The sequence below is a fragment of the Haliotis rubra genome, unplaced genomic scaffold (assembly GCF_003918875.1).
Source record: "Haliotis rubra isolate DU_JTF1 unplaced genomic scaffold, ASM391887v1 Scf182, whole genome shotgun sequence".
In the NCBI taxonomy this organism is placed as follows: Eukaryota; Metazoa; Mollusca; class Gastropoda; order Lepetellida; family Haliotidae; genus Haliotis; species Haliotis rubra.
Genome location: NW_025765803.1, coordinates 642,900 through 662,801, shown reverse-complemented (window position 1 = coordinate 662,801; position 19,902 = coordinate 642,900). Strand labels below are relative to the sequence as shown.

General features: G+C 42.8%; 2 protein-coding genes across 2 annotated transcripts; both read left to right on the top strand.

Moving 5' to 3' along the window:
- The first annotated feature begins 117 nt into the window (after positions 1-117).
- On the top strand, positions 118-1,101 carry LOC124273609. Its single transcript, XM_046708893.1, has one exon. The coding sequence runs from the start codon at positions 118-120 to the stop codon at positions 1,099-1,101; it is 984 nt and encodes a 327-aa protein (XP_046564849.1).
- Positions 1,102-2,171: 1,070 nt separating this feature from the next.
- Positions 2,172-12,347, top strand: LOC124273576 (flocculation protein FLO11-like). Its single transcript, XM_046708862.1, has 7 exons — positions 2,172-2,501; positions 6,038-6,145; positions 7,283-7,645; positions 9,199-9,259; positions 9,941-10,046; positions 11,104-11,280; positions 12,008-12,347. Exons 1-7 carry the CDS (start codon positions 2,192-2,194, stop codon positions 12,113-12,115), a joined length of 1,233 nt encoding a protein of 410 aa, XP_046564818.1. The 5' UTR covers positions 2,172-2,191; the 3' UTR covers positions 12,116-12,347.
- The last annotated feature ends 7,555 nt before the right edge of the window (positions 12,348-19,902 follow it).

The following is a 19,902-nucleotide window of genomic DNA, read 5'->3' as shown; positions in this document are numbered from 1 at the left end:
CAACCACAGCAAGACCACCACAGCAAGACTGCCACATCAAGACTGCCATGGCAATACTGACACAGCAATCGTGCCACATTAAGACTGCCACAGCAAGACCGCCACATCAAGACTGCCATGGCAATACTGACACAGCAATCGTGCCACATTAAGACTGCCACAGCAAGACCACCACAGCAAGACTGCCACATCAAGACCACCACAGCAAGACTGCCACAGCAAGACCGCCACATCAAGACCGCCACGGCAATACTGCCCCAGCAAGACTGCCACAGCAAGACCACCACATCAAGACCGCCACATCAAGACCGCCACGGCAATACTGCCCAAGCAAGACTGCCACATCAAGACTGCTACGGCAATACTGCCACATCAATACTGCCACATGAAGATTGCCACATCAGGACTGCCACAGCAATGCTGCCACAGCAAGACCGCCACATCAAGACCGCCACATCAAGACCGCCACAGCAAGACCGCCACAGCAAGACTGCAATAGCAATACTGCCACAGCAAGACCGCCACAGCAAGATCGCCACAGCAAGACTGCCAAGGCAATACTGCCACACCAATACCGCCACAGCAAGACCATCACAGCGAGATTGTCACAGCAAGACAACCACAGCAAGACCACCACAGCAAGACTGCCACATCAAGACCACCACAGCAAGACTGCCACAGCAAGACCGCCACATCAAGACCGCCACGGCAATACTGCCCCAGCAAGACTGCCACATCAAGACTGCCACAGCAAGACCACCACATCAAGACCGCCACATCAAGACCGCCACGGCAATACTGCCCAAGCAAGACTGCCACATCAAGACTGCTACGGCAATACTGCCACATCAATACTGCCACATGAAGATTGCCACATCAGGACTGCCACAGCAATGCTGCCACAGCAAGACCGCCACATCAAGACCGCCACAGCAAGACCGCCACAGCAAGACTGCAATAGCAATACTGCCACAGCAAGACCGCCACAGCAAGACCGCAACATCAAGACAGCCACGGCAATACCGCCACAGCAAGACCGCCACAGCAAGACTGCCAAGGCAATACTGCCACAGCAAGACCGCCACATCAAGACAGCCATAGCAAGGCCGCCACATCAAGACTGCCACATCAAGATTGCCACAGCAAGACTGCCACATCAATACTGCCACATCAAGACGGCCACATGAAGACTGCCACATAAAAGATAGCCACAGCAAGACTGCTACATGAAGATTGCCACATCAAGATTGCCACAGCAAGACTGCCACATCAATACTGCCACATCTGGCAACAGAAAATGATCAAGATTGTAATACCCAAAACACAATGCATACTGATATTAAAAAGCAAGAAATCCAGTCCAAGCTGTTCCGGCGAGACCACAGGAGAGATTGAACAACCCGACTCACCCGAATGAAATTCCATTAACAAGTAAACACCTTTGTTGGAGTTTCTAGAAACTCATAACAGCCTTCTACAGTCTTGTAATTTTGTAAATTGACATTGGATTGCCATGTGGTGTTTCTGGAAGTTGAACTTTCAGATATTATGAAGATATTTATCACCACGTGTGATTGTATGCGTCCACTCACTAAGATCAACATGTTGCCATCACACAAAGCATTCTTTGTTTGCAGGTGTGTTCAGTTTGCTTATCATATCGTCACTGAACACACTTGTTCAATCAGGCATGTTGTTTTACTGTGTATTTCGGAAAGTTGATAATCTCTAGAGTAATGTACTTAATGAAGTAGTTCCAGGCCTCGTTCACATTGTTCACTGAACAACTGTCATCGCCATATATTCTTTGTAATGGATAAAATGATTCACGAAATTTTCTGATATTTTTAAAGGTTGATTATCTCGTATCTACCAAGGTAGACTAAGGTCGCTATAACCCTTTACCACCTGATGGACACCTGGTGAACACCTGATGACACTAAGCGTTGCTGAAACAATTCTGAAAGCGAAGCCAGTCATGCGTGAACCAATCATTCAAATGAGGAAAACATGTATAAAAAGATATTCTCAAGTCAACTGTGAACACGACGACCAATGAGTGATGCAGATCAAACGAAACAACGGCGATGTTGAAGTGCTTTGCAGTTTGGAGACATTATTTTTCGAGGAGATGTAAGCACGCACAACGCTAAGAGACAATTTACGTTGAAGTTTGAAAGAATTTCGAAACATGCCTGATGGTGTAACATGTATTCTCTATGTTCTGATCATGTTGGACTGTATGTTAATAAGTACCCAGGGAAGTAGCATATGTGTGGATGAGGTGTTTTACCTTGTATTCAGTGACAAAGCCGCCACAGATTACGTTGTAAGGAACACGACGGTTCCCAGTCGGGCAGAATGTTCTGTTCTGTGTCATCAAGAGGAAGGGTGTGTGTCTGTGGCATATTCAGACTCAGGAGAGTGTGTCCTCCACAGTGAGCTACCACAGACACTGGCAGTGGTCAGTACACAGGACACTGACATCTACTACCGCCAAGGTAAGATATACCTGAAACTGACATCTATTACCACCAAGGTAAGATATACCTGACACTGACATCTACAGCCACCAAGGTGAGATATATCTGACACAGACATCTACTACCACCAAGGTAAAATATACCTGACACTGACATCTACAGCCACCAAGGTCAGATATACCTGACAAAGACATCTACTACCACCAAGGTAAGATATACCTGACACAGACATCTACTACCACCAAGGTGAGATATATCTGACACAGACATCTACTACCACCAAGGTAAGATATACCTGACACTGACATCTACAGCCACCAAGGTCAGATATACCTGACAAAGACATCTACTACCGCCAAGGTAAGATATACCTGACACTGACATCTACTACCACCAAGGTCAGATATATCTGACACAGACATCTACTACCACCAAGGTAAGATATACCTGACACTGACATCTACAGCCACCAAGGTAAGATATACCTGACGCTGACATCTACTACAACCAAGGTAAGATATACCTGACACTGACATCTACTACCACCAAGGTCAGATATACCTGACGCTGACATCTACTACCACCAAGGTAAGATATACCTGACACTGACATCTACAGCCACCAAGGTAAGATATACCTGACACTGACATCTACAGCCACCAAGGTAAGATAACCTGACATTGACACTGACATCTGCTACTATCAAGGTAAGATATACCTGACACTGACATCTACTACCGCCAAGGTAAGATATACCTGACAGAGACATCTACTACCACCAAGGTAAGACACACCTTGCACTGACATCTGCTACTACCAAGATAAAATATACCTGACACTGACATCTACTACCACCAAGGTAAGATATACCTGACACTGACATCTACAGCCACCAAGGTAAGATAACCTGACATTGACACTGACATCTACAGCCACCAAGGTAAGATATACCTGATACTGACATCTACTACCACCAAGGTAAGATATACCTGACACTGACATCTACTACCGCCAAGGTGAGATATACCTGACAGAGACATCTACTACAACCAAGGTAAGACACACCTTGCACTGACATCTGCTACTACCAAGATAAAATATACCTGACACTGACATCTACTACCACCAAGGTAAGATATACCTGACACTGACATCTACTACCACCAAGGTAAGATATACCTGACAGAGACATCTACTACCACCAAGGTAAGACACACCTTGCACTGACATCTGCTACTACCAAGATAAAATATACCTGACACTGACATCTACTACCACCAAGGTAAGATATACCTGACACTGACATCTACAGCCACCAAGGTAAGATAACCTGACATTGACACTGACATCTACAGCCACCAAGGTAAGATATACCTGATACTGACATCTACTACCACCAAGGTGAGATATACCTGACAGAGACATCTACTACAACCAAGGTAAGACACACCTTGCACTGACATCTGCTACTACCAAGATAAAATATACCTGACACTGACATCTACTACCACCAAGGTAAGATATACCTGACACTGACATCTACTACCATCAAGGTAAGAGATACCTGACACTGACATCTACTACCACCAAGGTAAGACACACCTTGCACTGGCATCTGCTACTACCAAGATAAAATATACCTGACACTGACATCTACTACCACCAAGGTAAGACATACCGGACACTGACATCTACTACCACCAAAGTAAGACATACTTGACACTGACATCTACTACCATCAAAGTAAAACATACCTACCTGACACTGACATCTACTACCACCAAGGTAAGACATACCTGACACTGACATCTACTACCATCAAGGGATATAAAACATATCTGACACAGACATCTACTACCACCAAGGTAAGACATACCGGACACTGACATCTACTACCATCAAAGTAAGACATACCTAACACTGACATCTACTACCATCAAGGTAAGATATACCTGACACTGACATCTACTACCACCAAGGTAAGATATACCTGACACTGACATCTACAGCCACCAAGGTAAGATAACCTGACATTGACACTGACATCTACAGCCACCAAGGTAAGATATACCTGATACTGACATCTACTACCACCAAGGTAAGATATACCTAACACTGACATCTACTACCGCCAAGGTGAGATATACCTGACAGAGACATCTACTACAACCAAGGTAAGACACACCTTGCACTGACATCTACTACCACCAAGATAAGATATACCTGACACTGACATCTACTACCACCAAGGTAAGATATACCTGACACTGACATCTACTACCGCTAAGGTGATATACCTGACAGAGACATCTACTACCACCAAGGTAAGATATTGCACCTGACACCAAGATAAAATATACCTGACATCTACTACCACCAAGGTAAGACACACCTTGCACTGACATCTGCTACTACCAAGATAAATATATACCTGACACTGACATCTACTACCACCAAGGTAAGATATACCTGACACTGACATCTACAGCCACCAAGGTAAGATAACCTGACATTGACACTGACATCTACAGCCACCAAGGTAAGATATACCTGATACTGACATCTACTACCACCAAGGTGAGATATACCTGACAGAGACATCTACTACAACCAAGGTAAGACACACCTTGCACTGACATCTGCTACTACCAAGATAAAATATACCTGACACTGACATCTACTACCACCAAGGTAAGATATACCTGACACTGACATCTACTACCATCAAGGTAAGAGATACCTGACACTGACATCTACTACCACCAAGGTAAGACACACCTTGCACTGGCATCTGCTACTACCAAGATAAAATATACCTGACACTGACATCTACTACCACCAAGGTAAGACATACCGGACACTGACATCTACTACCACCAAAGTAAGACATACTTGACACTGACATCTACTACCATCAAAGTAAAACATACCTAACACTGACATCTACTACGATCAAGGTAAAACATATCTGACACAGACATCTACTACCACCAAGGTAAGACATACCTGACACTGACATCTACTACCATCAAAGTAAGACATACCTAACACTGACATCTACTACCATCAAGGTAAGATATACCTGACACTGACATCTACTACCACCAAGGTAAGATATACCTGACACTGACATCTACTACCATCAAGGTAAGATATACCTGACACTGACATCTACTACCACCAAGGTAAGATATACCTGACACTGACATCTACTACCACCAAGGTAAGATATACCTGACACTGACATCTACTACCACCAAGGTAAGATATACCTGACACTGACATCTACTACCATCTAGGTAAGATATACCTGACACTGACATCTACTACCACCAAGGTAAGATATACCTGACACTGACATCTACTACCATCAAAGTAAGACATACCTAACACTGACGACATCTACTACCACCAAGGTAAGACATACCTGATACTGACATCTACTACAACCAAGGTAAGATATACCTAACACTGACATCTGCAACCACCAGTATAACAATCAGTCCATTCCAACTACAATAGCGAAATATTGATCGTAAAGTTTCGGAAAACAGGTGCGGTTCCCATTTCAACAACTACCCTAACAACATCGGCATCAACTTCAACAACAACAACACCGATGCCTGTAACTTCAAATGTGACGCCCATGACAACATCTGAAGGTACCTAGTTTATGATTCTGTTAATGTAATACTTATCACTTGTATAACGGTGTCATGTATTAACGCCGAGCTTTCAATTTGCAAATATCTACAGTCCGTTTGATTTCATTTGAGACCGAAGAATAGCTTACTAACAGAAAATCTAATAATTGCAACATAACCAAATTTGATACAGTCACATGAAATCGACAGACCAACTCTAATGATGTGTCTGATAATTTTTGACACCCAAATAAACAAGCATGCTGGCTAAGTCGTTCGCATTTCTGGTGTCCACCGCCTTGATATTGTTGGAATATTGCTAAACGCGGCGTAAAACTAAACTCACTCAAGCCGTATTAAATCCATGTTAAATCTTGGTAAATCTACAAGATTCATACCTCAGATCCCAAATGATGATGCCTTTCCCTGAATTCTGCTTTGGGCAACTTAAGTGACACTAATTTTCATTTTCGCGGTAAATACTAACATTGCCAATAGATGACCAGAGTAATATATACGTTGTTATCCGAACTCCCCTTGTAATGAGTCGATGAATTGTGTCTTGTTTAATGCGACAAATATTGTAGGTCTGTGACTGTGGACAGCAAATAATGTTGTTCCCCGCAGACCGGTGATTGACATTTTAAGCATCGCCCAGCCACCGGGTTACGGTGACCAGCCGGTGACCAGCCATCGGGTTACGGTGACCAGCCAGTGACCAGCCATCGGGCTACGGTAACCAGCCATCGGGCTACGGTGACCAGCCATCGGGTTACGGTGACCAGCCATCGGGTTACGGTGACCAGCCATCGGGTTACGATGACCAGCCATCGGGTTACGGTGACCAGCCATAGGTTACGATGACCAGCCATCGGGTTACGGTGACCAGCCATTGGTTACGATGACCAGCCTGATCTTCCCGAAATCTATATTTTCGTCACTTACGAGCAGCATCTGTCGCGGTCGCCCAAGTTATGAATAACGTACAACTGACAAGGAGAGATATCTGAATGGTGACAGATAAATATGGTCTTCAGTATTCCAACCTAAAAGCTGAAATATATTACTCTTCCAATTATTACAATAAATGCTTCTGAAATGCAAAGATTGTTTGCAATAACCGTCATTGCTGCAACAACATTACTATAACTGCAGGCTCCATCACAACCCCCGCTGCATTAACTGCGACACCACCAACAGCTGTGACAACTGCATCCAATGCGCCTACTCCAACACCGATGGTAACGGCAGCAACTGTAACACCCATGACTACCCCAGTAGCAGCCACCTACACAACTACATCAACCGAAACCATGACGACCGCCACCACGACTGCACCAACAACTTCATCAACTACCACTACAACTTCTGCTGCTGCTACTACTACTTCGACGATGACTACTACTCCTACTACGACTACTACCACTCCGACTACGACTACCACCACCACCACTACTACAACTACCACGACTACACCGACAACTTCGTTAACAACGACCACGGTGGCTACATCACAAGGTATGAAACTGATCTGTACTGCTCCATCCTCAGACTCCTAGGATTGGTTCATGGAAATCTAATATCCCTTTTTGCTATTATTCCAAAATAGATATCCGTAATATTTTGACCACAAAATCCTCTTTGCTGTTTTAAATCAATAAATACATGGACACGTGTCAACCAGAAATGTTTATTGCATTACATAAATTACTGACGTATGGAAAATCTGAGACTGACGTCTTTTGCTAGCTCAATGCATGACCAGCTTATATTTGTCACACGTTAATGAACCACCGACAAAGAGTTATGAAGTGATCGTATACCTAATCTGTGACCGGAAAATATTCGATCGTTTTGCGCATCGGTTTGAGCAGCCGGAAGGAGAAAATTGCATTCGGCGTACATGTATACAACACGTCACAACCAAGAATACATAAATCTATGCATCCACTCAAATCAGTTTTCGCCAAGTGAGATTGATATCAGCTTTCGGGTTAAATCGCATATACGGTAATGCTTAACGACATCAGCTCAACACATTGCCCCAATGGCAGACAACTGGCGTGTCCGTGCATGTCCATGCATGGAGTAGTACAACGTTCCCTCAACTTCACATTCGTAACTACTCGCCTCTTTCCGTGACCTATAAGAAGACTCGTAGTCGTACCTTTATAGTATGCCATTAGTGCCAAGAATCGTGGCAAACCAATGAAATCGCGCGTAGTAAAATGTGACGTGAGTCAAATTGTTTCTTTGCGATTATCGATTTTCACTATTATTTCCGACCCGTGATTATACAATTATCTTGCTACTTATATTTGTTAACGACATTAAAAAACTTACTTAAAGTGGCCGTCGTGTTGTATTATAAATTTCTAGGACTAGCCATGTATGGAAATACAGAGTTATCTTTCCTTGGAAATAGTCCTAGGCTATTTTCTTCTGTGCCCTCTGGCGCTTAGGCAAAGCCGAGTCGTTAATATATAGCCACGAGAGGGGTACGCGTCGCCACCCGGCTTGCCGGAATGACACGAGTAGTTACGAATGTCACCTTCATTGATATCGATGTATCTATAGCTGACTAAAAACAAAACACATCGTCAGTACATGCAGAATATTATATACCATTGAATGTAATTTGTAGGCTTTTCCCTGTTATCATGCATTTCATGCCTTTATGGAAATAATTCCTTCTGTACATTGTTTGAAATTAATTATTGATGGCATTGTGTTATATTTGAAGGAGTGGCACTACGTAAGCCATTGGCTTGTTGTGCTAATACATATCCATGTCATGTTTACATTTCATGAATAAATTATGTTTATATAAACAACATTATTATATACAAATCCCCGTAAATGGAGGCGATGGGGTAGCCTAGTGGTTAAAGCGTTCGCATGTCATGGCAAACACCGGGTTTGATTCCCCACATGGACACATTCCTGGTGTCCCCCGCCGTGATATTGCTTGACTATTGTTGAACGCGGCGTAAAACAATACTCACTCCTCGTAATATCGTCCGACAACGTGATCAGGCCCCTTGTTTTACTGTCTGTTATCTCTGTTGTAGAGGTAGAACTATGGGTGAAAGAAGTGCTGACCTACTCGTCACAGATGTCCAATGACGACAAGTAAATACACTTGACCAATTTAAATATAGGAATTACAAAACATACACTATTTTGTTATTGGTTCGTTTTCGAATTCGAATTTGGTTGTTTTGTAATTCGGTAAAACATGAAAGTTGCAAACACTTTTATACAATTGCTGAAATCCGTTTCATGTAGTCTTTGTGAATCGGTGAATTGCAATCTTCTCGTCACGCCGAAGACCCGGGTTCGATTCCCCACATGGGCACAATGTATGAAGCCCATTACTGGTGTCTCCCGTCGTGATATTGCTGGAATATTGCTCAAAGCGGCGTAAAGCTAAACTCAGTCAGTCAGTCTTAAAGCTCCTATCTTATACATCTTTCATAAAATGACCACATGGGTATAACGTGTGAGGCCCATTTCTGGTGTCCCCCGTCGTGATGTTGCTGGAATATTGCTAAAAGCGGCGTAAAGCCAAACTCAGTCAGTCATAAAATGCCTAACACGCTCCTTGAACATAAACGACATATTTGTTCCCACTGGTGACACTTGATGAAGGTTGTGTAGATGTGTAACTACTGTTTGCTCGCTACACCGAGTACCCGGGTTCGAATCCCATATGGGTACGATGTGTGAAGCCCATTTCTGGTGTGCCCTGCTGGGTAATTGCGCCCACACACGTTATGTACTACTTTGATCTTAACACTATATGTTTCTCAGCGCCGCTAGTCAAGTGATTGGAGAACCTGACGTCTACCCCAGCTACGGCCACAACGTTAAAGCCTGGGGCCAATCCAACACAAACAACTATCAACAATATGTTGAGGTAAGTATGGTCTGGATGTTTCATGTTCATCTCTTTTAACACAAGATCCAGTCAAATCTGTGTGCGAGAATTTGATATGTCAGTACCGAAGAAATGATTCATATAAATGTTCACAATGGAGGTGTGTTAGTATAATGAAGGAATGATGAACAGGGGGAGTTGTTCTTGGATTGTTGGGGTAGAATAGGTCTTCAGCAACCCTTGCTTGCCACAAAAGGCGACTATGCTTGTCGTAAGAGGCGACTAACGGGATCGGGTGGTCAGGCTCGTTGACTTAGTTGACACATGTCATTGGTTCCCAACTGCGCAGATCGATGCTCATGTTGTTGATCACTGAATTGTCTGGTCCATACTCGATTATTTACAGACCGCCGCGGCGTAAAAATAAACTCACTCACTCTTGGTTTGTTCTGGAACGAGCTCAATCACTGACTGGTCCACTCAAACAGACCGCCGCGGCGTAAAATAAACTTGGGTTTGCAACCTATCACAAATCACAACTTATCGCTCCTTGCACGTTGCACGTGTATTTGTGAATCTCGTGCTTTTCATGCTGTGCATCCCACAGATAACGTTGAACACCGTCACCGTCGTTCTGATTCAGGGGTAATCCCTTCAAATGCATCAGAAACAACGTCATGATATTGGAAAGAATGCTAGTATTGCATTTCATGATTGAAAGTGGTTAATATTCACACTTGTGTTGAATGAGCATTAAAGATGTACTTTGGGGGCAAATATCGATTGGTTTAAACAACATTTTGCGTTTTTCAGTAAATTTTGGGGCATTCCTTTTGTTGGAGGAAGGTACGAAAGCCTAATTGTGCCATTTTTGTAAGAAATCAACGAGAAATGTTATGATACAAAAGTGGCAGTATTAGGTTTTCGTAGACAGGAACTCCTTCATTCCATGATAGAACTTTTTGACTTGTGATCTTAACATACGTGTCATTTAACTTCAAACTGGTGAACGTTAAAACAATTATATATGATCAGTCACTTTACGGAATTCGTTTAAACGGCTCTTTGTCATTGAAGTGAAACTTTTGTTTTGCAGTTGAAGTACGCCATGAAACTCTTCATCTCTGAAGTGCACGTGTACGAGACTTACCGCGCAGGCGCAGTGTGGAAGGTGGAGATCCGCGCATCTACCGGGCAATTTCTGACCATGTACAGGGCGCAACACTTACAGCGTCTAACTTCAAGCCGAATCGCCAAATACGTTTTGACAAGTGTGAGAATACAATCCTCTATTCATCTCCATCCTTTCTTGGGTGGCAGTTCGCACGTCACGCCAAGGATCCGGTTCGATTCCCCAAATACGTACAATCAGTTGTTGATCACCGTATTGTGTTCCAGACTTGATAATTTACATATAGCATATAGGGAAAGTAGTGTTCAGCGTAAACCAACAAACCAACCAACCAAACATCTTTGTCCCTTAATACCTACCTTTCTCCTGTACCTTTCTCCTGTACCTTTCTCCTGTATCTTTCTCTCCTTTCCCAAAAACGGGGCGCTGGGGAAACCCAGTGGTTAAAGCGTTTGCTCTTCACGCCGAGTTGAGTTGAGTTGAGTTGAGTTGAGTTGAGTTGATTTGGCTTTACGTCACATCGGTATTATTCTAGCCATATAGTGACGAGAACAAGTCTGCATTAATAAACATTGTAAGTACAGAGTCAAAATGAGTTTGATGGCCCGGGTTCGATTCCTGACATGGGTACAATGTGTGAAGCCCATATCTGGTCTTCTCCTCTGTGATATTGCAGGATGACTGCTAAACGGGGGTAAAACCAACCCATTCACTCACTCCCCACGCCAAACAACCTCCCCACCCCCACCCATTGCTCTGTGTATAGCCTCCCTTCCCATTTCCCCATTAGTCCCATCCCTCTACCCTCCCTTCGTCCCTCCCTGTCCAACCCCTGATGACATTTTGGTTCACCTGTTACCTGTTGCAGTTGCCGACCTTTACGTCTGATGTCATCAAGGTGTGGGTGGATCCTTATTTCGCGTATGGAGCTGTAGAGATAGACGCTGTCAAGCTTGTCGGAATGACCGATCCGTAATTGAAGCGAATATTTCCAGACATGAGGCACCACGATTTGGCACTTGTAAGCTATGGATCTGATACATGCCTGGCAGTAAGGTATATGAACAGCACTCTGTCAAGATGTCGACCACCATGGTAGGCCACCTAGATAGTAATCGACACACGTGAAATTCATTTACAGATGTGTCGTCTTACACCTTCAAATAATCATCGGTAGTATACTACAGGAATAAAGTAACTGTGCATTACTTGATGTCATGCCATTTTATAATGCAAAAAAGATAATACACAAATTCTCACATTTGAAAGACACAAATCGTCAGAAAGTAAAGACAATATTTCTGTCACGTGTTGTTGCTGTTTTATTGACGAAAGTGTCACGAACGAAAATCAGAAATTGTAGCACTCAAGGGGAGCTTGTAAAAATTCCATCACACATCATGCAACGCCCTACACAGTCGTAATCTACGTGACTTTTCTTTATGATGGCTGCATAACACTTTGAGGGTGATATCATTCACAAAAATTCAGTCGTTAATCCCAAAATTGTGTTTCTTTAAGAACATTACGCGTAAGATCCTCTCCACTCAGTTGAGTTTGTTAGCATTATAACAACAAACTTGACCAAGTCAGGTCTTGAAAATATAACTTTGTTATACTGTTAAATGCAGTTCTTTACGTAAAAGAAGGCGACAAAAAGAATCGACATCTGAGAGGTAATATCGTGAACTTCACTGACAATACAACAGCATTTATATGAGGTAATATTATTGATCAGGTTGTGAATGAATGCCTTTGTAACGTACATTACAGATTTACACCAAAAACATTTGTTCACATAAATAACATTCATTCCTTTTTTCTCCCAATTCCCTTGTCCGTAATCCCGCTGGATCTGCACGAGTGATGCCCATTCTGTCAGAATTCAGCAATCATATTTTGTAATCTACGTTACAAAACTGTAATCTACGTTACCTTACAAACTAATTTATTGGACGTAATAATCGTCCTCATATCGACTGATTTTACAACAACTCACCATATATGAATGTCATTATTGCTACTTGATGAGCAATAAATAAAATATTCATAACAGCTACCGGAACATGTGATAGTTATGAAGGTATTACTTCATTCATTGCAATCTACGTTACCATACTTTGAGAAGTGAGTACAAAATTGAGGGGAAAGATGTGTTGCAGTTTTCTTAAGAGATCAAAATATCATAAGTTTAGTGTTGATATCAATGTCTAAAACTCTATTTGGTAACAGAATTGATACAAGCTTCACGAAATACAACTTACATCAATCTTTTGAAATGATGGCTAAGTAGCCCAAGTAGTGATTATTTCCAAATGCTTCTACCGAAGAAATTCTCAACAGCAGAACAATTGTTTTGCAATATTGTGAAACTATATCCCTACAATGAAGTAAATTAAGAAACATTCTTACCTGTTACATGGGGAATTTCCCGAATAATGATGAAGTTTCCCTTCCAAATTTGAATTTCGTGAAATGTCACTTCATGAAGTGCTGCGACCATGTGACAGCATCCGGTGGGAACTGTTGTAGGTTATCAAATTATGTGCCTGGGTTCTCTGACTATGCTACGAAGCGAAATCTTCTATTTCCAGTAATATATTTTGTAAGATTCCATATTAGGTGGTAAGGTAGATTTCATAACGTAGATTACTTTCACCGTTTGCAAACTACCATGATCTTGACTGGAAGCATATTGCACACCCTTTTCGGTTTTATTACACTATGAAAACACAAAGCATTCATTTTAATCACTTTCATAGGTAGCTGTTATTCATGTTCCGTACAGTAATGGTAACGTAGCTTCCATGTGTGTTAACACAACTCCTTTACAGACCGGGTTCGACTCTGTGTATGTTATATATGGTAGGATGTGTTCCAAGATGACACTTTTTTGTACATACACTCTACTATATCCACTAAAAACCTGCGAGCTTTCAAAACAAATGTTTGTCAATATATACTAGCCACATAAAGAAACTGTGCATTGTCAAAATAGTATCCCAGTTGAAGTACGATAACAATGTCAAAGGTACATATAAACTTTAATGCAGGGATCATGAGACCATAACAAGTCGGGAGAATTTCAATTGAAAAGTCAATCGAAATGACGTCACGAGTCCACAAGCGGGACAGGGGTCAAACGACCATGTCACAAGCTCAATAACGGGTATGTCCACCATCGGTATTGAGAACAGCAGTGCATTGACGACGCATAGAGCCTATCAAACGTGCAGGGAAGGCTTGTGGGATGTCACGCCAGATTCTCTCAAGTTCTGTTGCAAGGTCAAGGACGTTATCTGGCGGATGAGGAAGACGGCGTAGACGTCAATCCATCTCGTCCCAAACATGCTCTATCGGGGAGAGATCCGGTGAATTTGCAGGCCAAGGCAGTAAGTCAACGTTGTGGTGTTGCAAGAAATCCATAGCAACCCTTGCCGTATGAGGGTGGGCACTGCCCTGTTAGAATGTTAACCCAGGGCCATGACGTGCAGAAAAGGAATTGCCACAGGTCGAAGAATCTGATCCCTCTAGCCCACGTCAGTTAAGTTGCCCTGAACAATCACAAAAGGAGTTCCTTGGCGTGCTGTTATTCCACCCCAAATCATCACGGAACCACCACCAAAGCGATTCTTCTCCAAGACACAGGCCTGTGCATAACGTTCTCCCACGCGTCTATAGGCACTTTGACGTCCATCACTATGGGAAATGTTAAACCTGGACTCATCTGTAAAAACAACATTTCTCCACCAAAACAAGGGATAGGCCGTATTGCGGGACGTCATGGTCTGATCCCGTGATGACGTAAACGTTGTCGAACTGTGTTTGGGTGGATACGGCGAAGTCCTGGGATGGTTCGGGCAGTCATCACTGCAGTCTGAAACCTGTGGCGAAGATGGGTCACCCTTATCCATCTGTCCTGTCTTGGCGTTGTTACACGTGGACATCCAGAACGTGGCCGATCGATGACGTCATTTGTGTTCTGGTAGCGTCTCACCAGTGCAGAAATGGTGTTCCGGTGGCAGTGGAAATGTGCAGCCACTTGTCGTTGAGACATTCCCCCACGGACCATCCCAATGGCCTCATGACGTTGTGCAGACGTGAGCCTTGGCATGCTATGCGTTGCAATAGCCGTTACATTTTTTGAACGATCGCAAGGGCAGGGGTTGAGCTTTCCAAAGTGACAGTATTGTGTGGCATTCATTTGCTCTGTTTCTCTTTCCCGAAATGCACGTGCAAAAACGTATTGCACGTCTCAAGGACGAACCCACTGACGTCACGGAACGTGGCACGTGCATCCTTGTTGGATACATGTCACTAAATCTCTGAGTTTAAATCCTTATTTGTCTACACAGGTTTGATGAATTTAGATTTTAAATTTTTGTATGCACAGTTTCTTTATGTGCCTAGTATATATGCATTTTACACTGCATGTGAATAACATGATTTGTGTTTTTTTCCTTAATCACTGTTTAACTGTTGACAGGATAATATCGAAATATGTATGATTTGACATCAGGCATCGTGACACGCACTTGAAGTCAGTTTAACTCAGTATCGTGTGTGTTCACATTGGCGTTGATGCAGGCTTGACAACGACGACGCATAAGCGACACAAAGCGACAGAAAGCTTCGGGAATGTTGTTCCATGTCTGAACCAACGCTCGTCCAAATTCACCTAACGTCTATGGCTGATTCTGGGCTTGACGTAAACGTCTCTCCATGTCATTACAATTGTAGATGACATGGGACAGAGTACCGGAATGTATTGCTGTCTCAGGAAATCTGTCACAACACGAGCGACATTTGGTTAGGCATTATGGTGCTGGAGCGTGATTCCTCGTGCTGAAGATTGCCATTGACCATGAAAAGATGTTGTGCTCCCTCAGTCGGTTCTGAATGTGGTGGGGCGGTGGGGTAGCCTAATGGTTAAAGCGTTGGCTCGTCACGTCGAAGACCCGCGTTTGAATCCCCACATGGGTACAATTTGTGAAGCCCATTTCTGGTGTCCCCCCGCAGTGATGTTGCTGGAATATTGCTAAAAGCGGCGTAAAACCAAATTCAGTCAGTCAGTCAGTCTGAATGTGGTTATCTTGCTGACGTGACGTCACGCGTGGACGGCCGAGGCAAATCTCTCGTGTTTTGATTATGTAGAAATGGCTTGAGTAATGAAATCGTGTTTCCATGGACACCAAAATGTCTGGCCGCTTCATTTTGGGCCATTCCAGTCTCCAGCATACATGTACATACGGCGCGGAGACGCTGACTTTCTGTAAGCCTTGGCAGGACGTACGCGCAGTTTCGGTTGAAATTAACGAGTGTTCCACAACATTTAGAGGCTGGAGAATAATCAACCGTTCTTCAATTTTCAACATGAGGTATGTGAACTTCAAGTGTACAAAAAGTGAGTAAGTTCATTGTGTACAAAGTGCACGTGCCACGCACAATACGTGACATCCAATTTCATGCAAAATGCTTTTACAGGGGGAAAGCCCTGTCCACGCTCAACCGGAATTTGGTCACATCAACTACCATTTCCCCGATAGACAGTCGATCGCGGTAGAAAGTGAGTCCCAAACTTCGTAAGATATTGATATTTTCAAGTAGTAAATGTTTATGAAATCGAATTCTTATAAGCTGAACGGTCATGGATTATAACCCCTATATCATTTTGTCATGACACATTATATTTTGTTTACCTTTGAAGCATTTCTTGACACGTCTTTCGGCGCGAATTGGAAAAGCCGAGAAATCGACCACTTTCGATGTCTTTAATTTACATTATCAATTCAATTCATTTTATTTTTTCATATTGATTTTATAAATGAGGTTATCGGCTTAATTAGGTTATGTAGCTGCTGTGTCCTGATTTTAGCTTCTGTCAAAACATACAAACGCAGATATTAAGGAAAACAATAACTGTACGCATCGATGGTAGTTGCTTCATCACTGTACGGGTTGTTGGTTCCTTCTCACACAAAACTGTCTTGGTAGTTGCAGCTATCGAATTCTGATTTGTTCCCTTTTCAGCCATTGTAGGTCACTATTACAACGAAAGAATATACTGAAAGTATCTGTTCGTTTGCTTTCAATCATGGGTGGAAGTTTCCATTTCTTATAACTTGGTGTCACAGTTTTCTGGCATTTCTTTCAGGGATTCTTTCTTCACTATTCAGCTAATACTACTCCCTATTCAGAAAACACACAAACAAAACAAGATGCAAATTTAAGAATAAAACTTGAAGTGAATTTCTGCTTTGTTTCTTATGTACTGCTCACTACTAGGGACGGAATTGACGTTAAATATAACGTAAGAGAACGTAAAATACGTTAGCATCATATAACTGTAACCTTGTGATGACGTATCACAACGTTGTGACAACGTTAGTTAATGACGACTAACTTCCGGTTGAGCATGGACAACTTGATGTTATGCACAGTTACTTTTTCCAATCAGGATTTTGTTAGTATTTAGTTATTGCTGGATGCTGAGACGATTCCATTTCGGACTGATTATTTATTGAGAAAACAGAAAACATCTTGCTTTTGTTTTCTAAATTTGTCTGTATATGTTAGCCAACTTGAGACACACCCTGGGTGTCTCGCCTCTGTTTCACTCAGAAATAAAATGTAAATTAACCAAATCCATCGATTTTTACTAATCGATTCTTTTTCATCACTATTATGATAAAAGACACGTGTGGCTTGCAGGTGCCTAATGTCATGTGGCAGATGGGAGGAAATCTACAGTGTAATGCCGTGATGCTTAGCTACACCATCACCGCACCATTGGGAATTGCCTCATCTTTTGTCAGTGCCATAAAACTAGGAGGCAGCTTGTCACTGGATGTGAGGTGGGGTGAGGTGAAATTGGGTTTTACGTTGTGCTTGAGAATATTTCGCTCATATGACGACGTGCATGCGTGTGTATGTGTATGTGCGGCTGCATGTACTAGCCCAGACTTAAGCTGGTTTTATAGTGCTAGCCCACTGAGATACATACCACGCTGCAGTGAGGCATGAATACCTCACTCAGACACATTATACTGACTCCGAGCCGACCAGTCCTTGTTGTACCCATTAATGACGAACGCCAGGCAGGGACCAACAAGTACCATATTTTAACGTCTTTTGGTATGACGCTCTAACCACTACACCACGGAGACGGTCTGTCACTTGCCAGTGTAGATCAGTACAGTAGAAGATTCCAGAGACCTTGGTTCCGGATCGGAGATTTCCTGGTTACGACCATGTCAAGTCAGCACCATGTTGGATTTGTAAGTGTGGTAAACATATAACACGCGTCATTACATACTGTTTATCGCTGAAACCACGTGGTAAAACTAACATGCTGGCGTGAAACTAATCTCACTAAGTTTCATATTGATTCATCAGGTGTTTCATGTATTGTCATGATGGAAGTTACCGTGCTGGATGGTGCTAATTATTACTCGATCACTGTACCACAGGGAGTTGCGCTCATCTTTTGTCTGTGTTGTACTGTCGGTGTAAAATTGTCACGTTAGCCGTTACTGCCAACACTTTTAAAAAACAACAGGAACACACGCGTGTCCCTCCAAGCGTTTATTTCCCAGAATACCCATACAAGTACCGCACAAGTAATAATCATTACAGTAAGAGCTTATATTTTATGAAGGGGCAGTGGGGTAGCCTAGTGGTTAAAGCGTCCGCTCGTCACACCGAAGACCCGGGTTCGATTGCCCAGATGGATACAATCATGTGTGAAGCCCATTTCTGGTGTTCCCCATGATGCTGCTGGAGTATTGCTAGTAGCGCCGTAAACCATACTCTCAATCACTCACTCATTTTATGGAATACGACAGTTTACGTCATGCAATGTGGAGTCAATTGTCACTGGAACCAGCACTCATTTACAGCAAGAAATCATTGGTGTTGACATCCCGTGAAGGTGCAGGTTACCAAGAACGGCAGAACGATCCACAGGAATAGGGTTCGAGATTTACCCTGTATTGATCCTTGACATGTCGAAATCATTTCGCAGGTTACATACATGTCGTAAACATCCATCTGTGTCGTAAACATGCGTCAGTGTCGTAAACATCCGCCAATCCAGGCGGTAAACATCCGCCAATGTTGTAAACTGCAATCTGTGATATACACGTCAATCTACATCTTAAACGTCCATCCGTGTTATAAACGTCCATCCGTGTTATAAACGTCCATCCGTGTTATAAACGTCCATCCGTGTTATAAACGTCCATCCGTCTTGTAAACGTCAATCCGTATTGTAAACATCCGTCAATGTCGTAAACATCGATCGATGTTGTAAACGTCAATCTGTGTTATAAACGTCAATCCATGTTGTAAACGTCAATCTGTGTTGTAAACGTTAACCCGTGTTGTAAACATCCTTGAAGATTTATCTTCTGTTACAATGCTTGTCGTCAGAGGCGACTAACGGCGAGGCGACTTGGTTGACACATGTCATCGTATCCCAATTGCGTAGATCGATGCTCATGCAGTTAATCACTGGATTGTCTGGTCCAGACTCGATTATGTGCAGATCCCCGCCATATAGCTGGAATACTGAGTGTGGCGTAAAACTGCCATGCTTCACCACAGGAACCCACGCAATTAAACACTTTACGCGTGCACTTACAAAATACCCTTATTCTTGCGCACACGCAAGTACACATGCAGACATATAAATAGAGAGAGGTATTATTTATACGATTGATGAAATCACTTATTCATTGTAAAGAACCCGTGAAGAACCGGGGT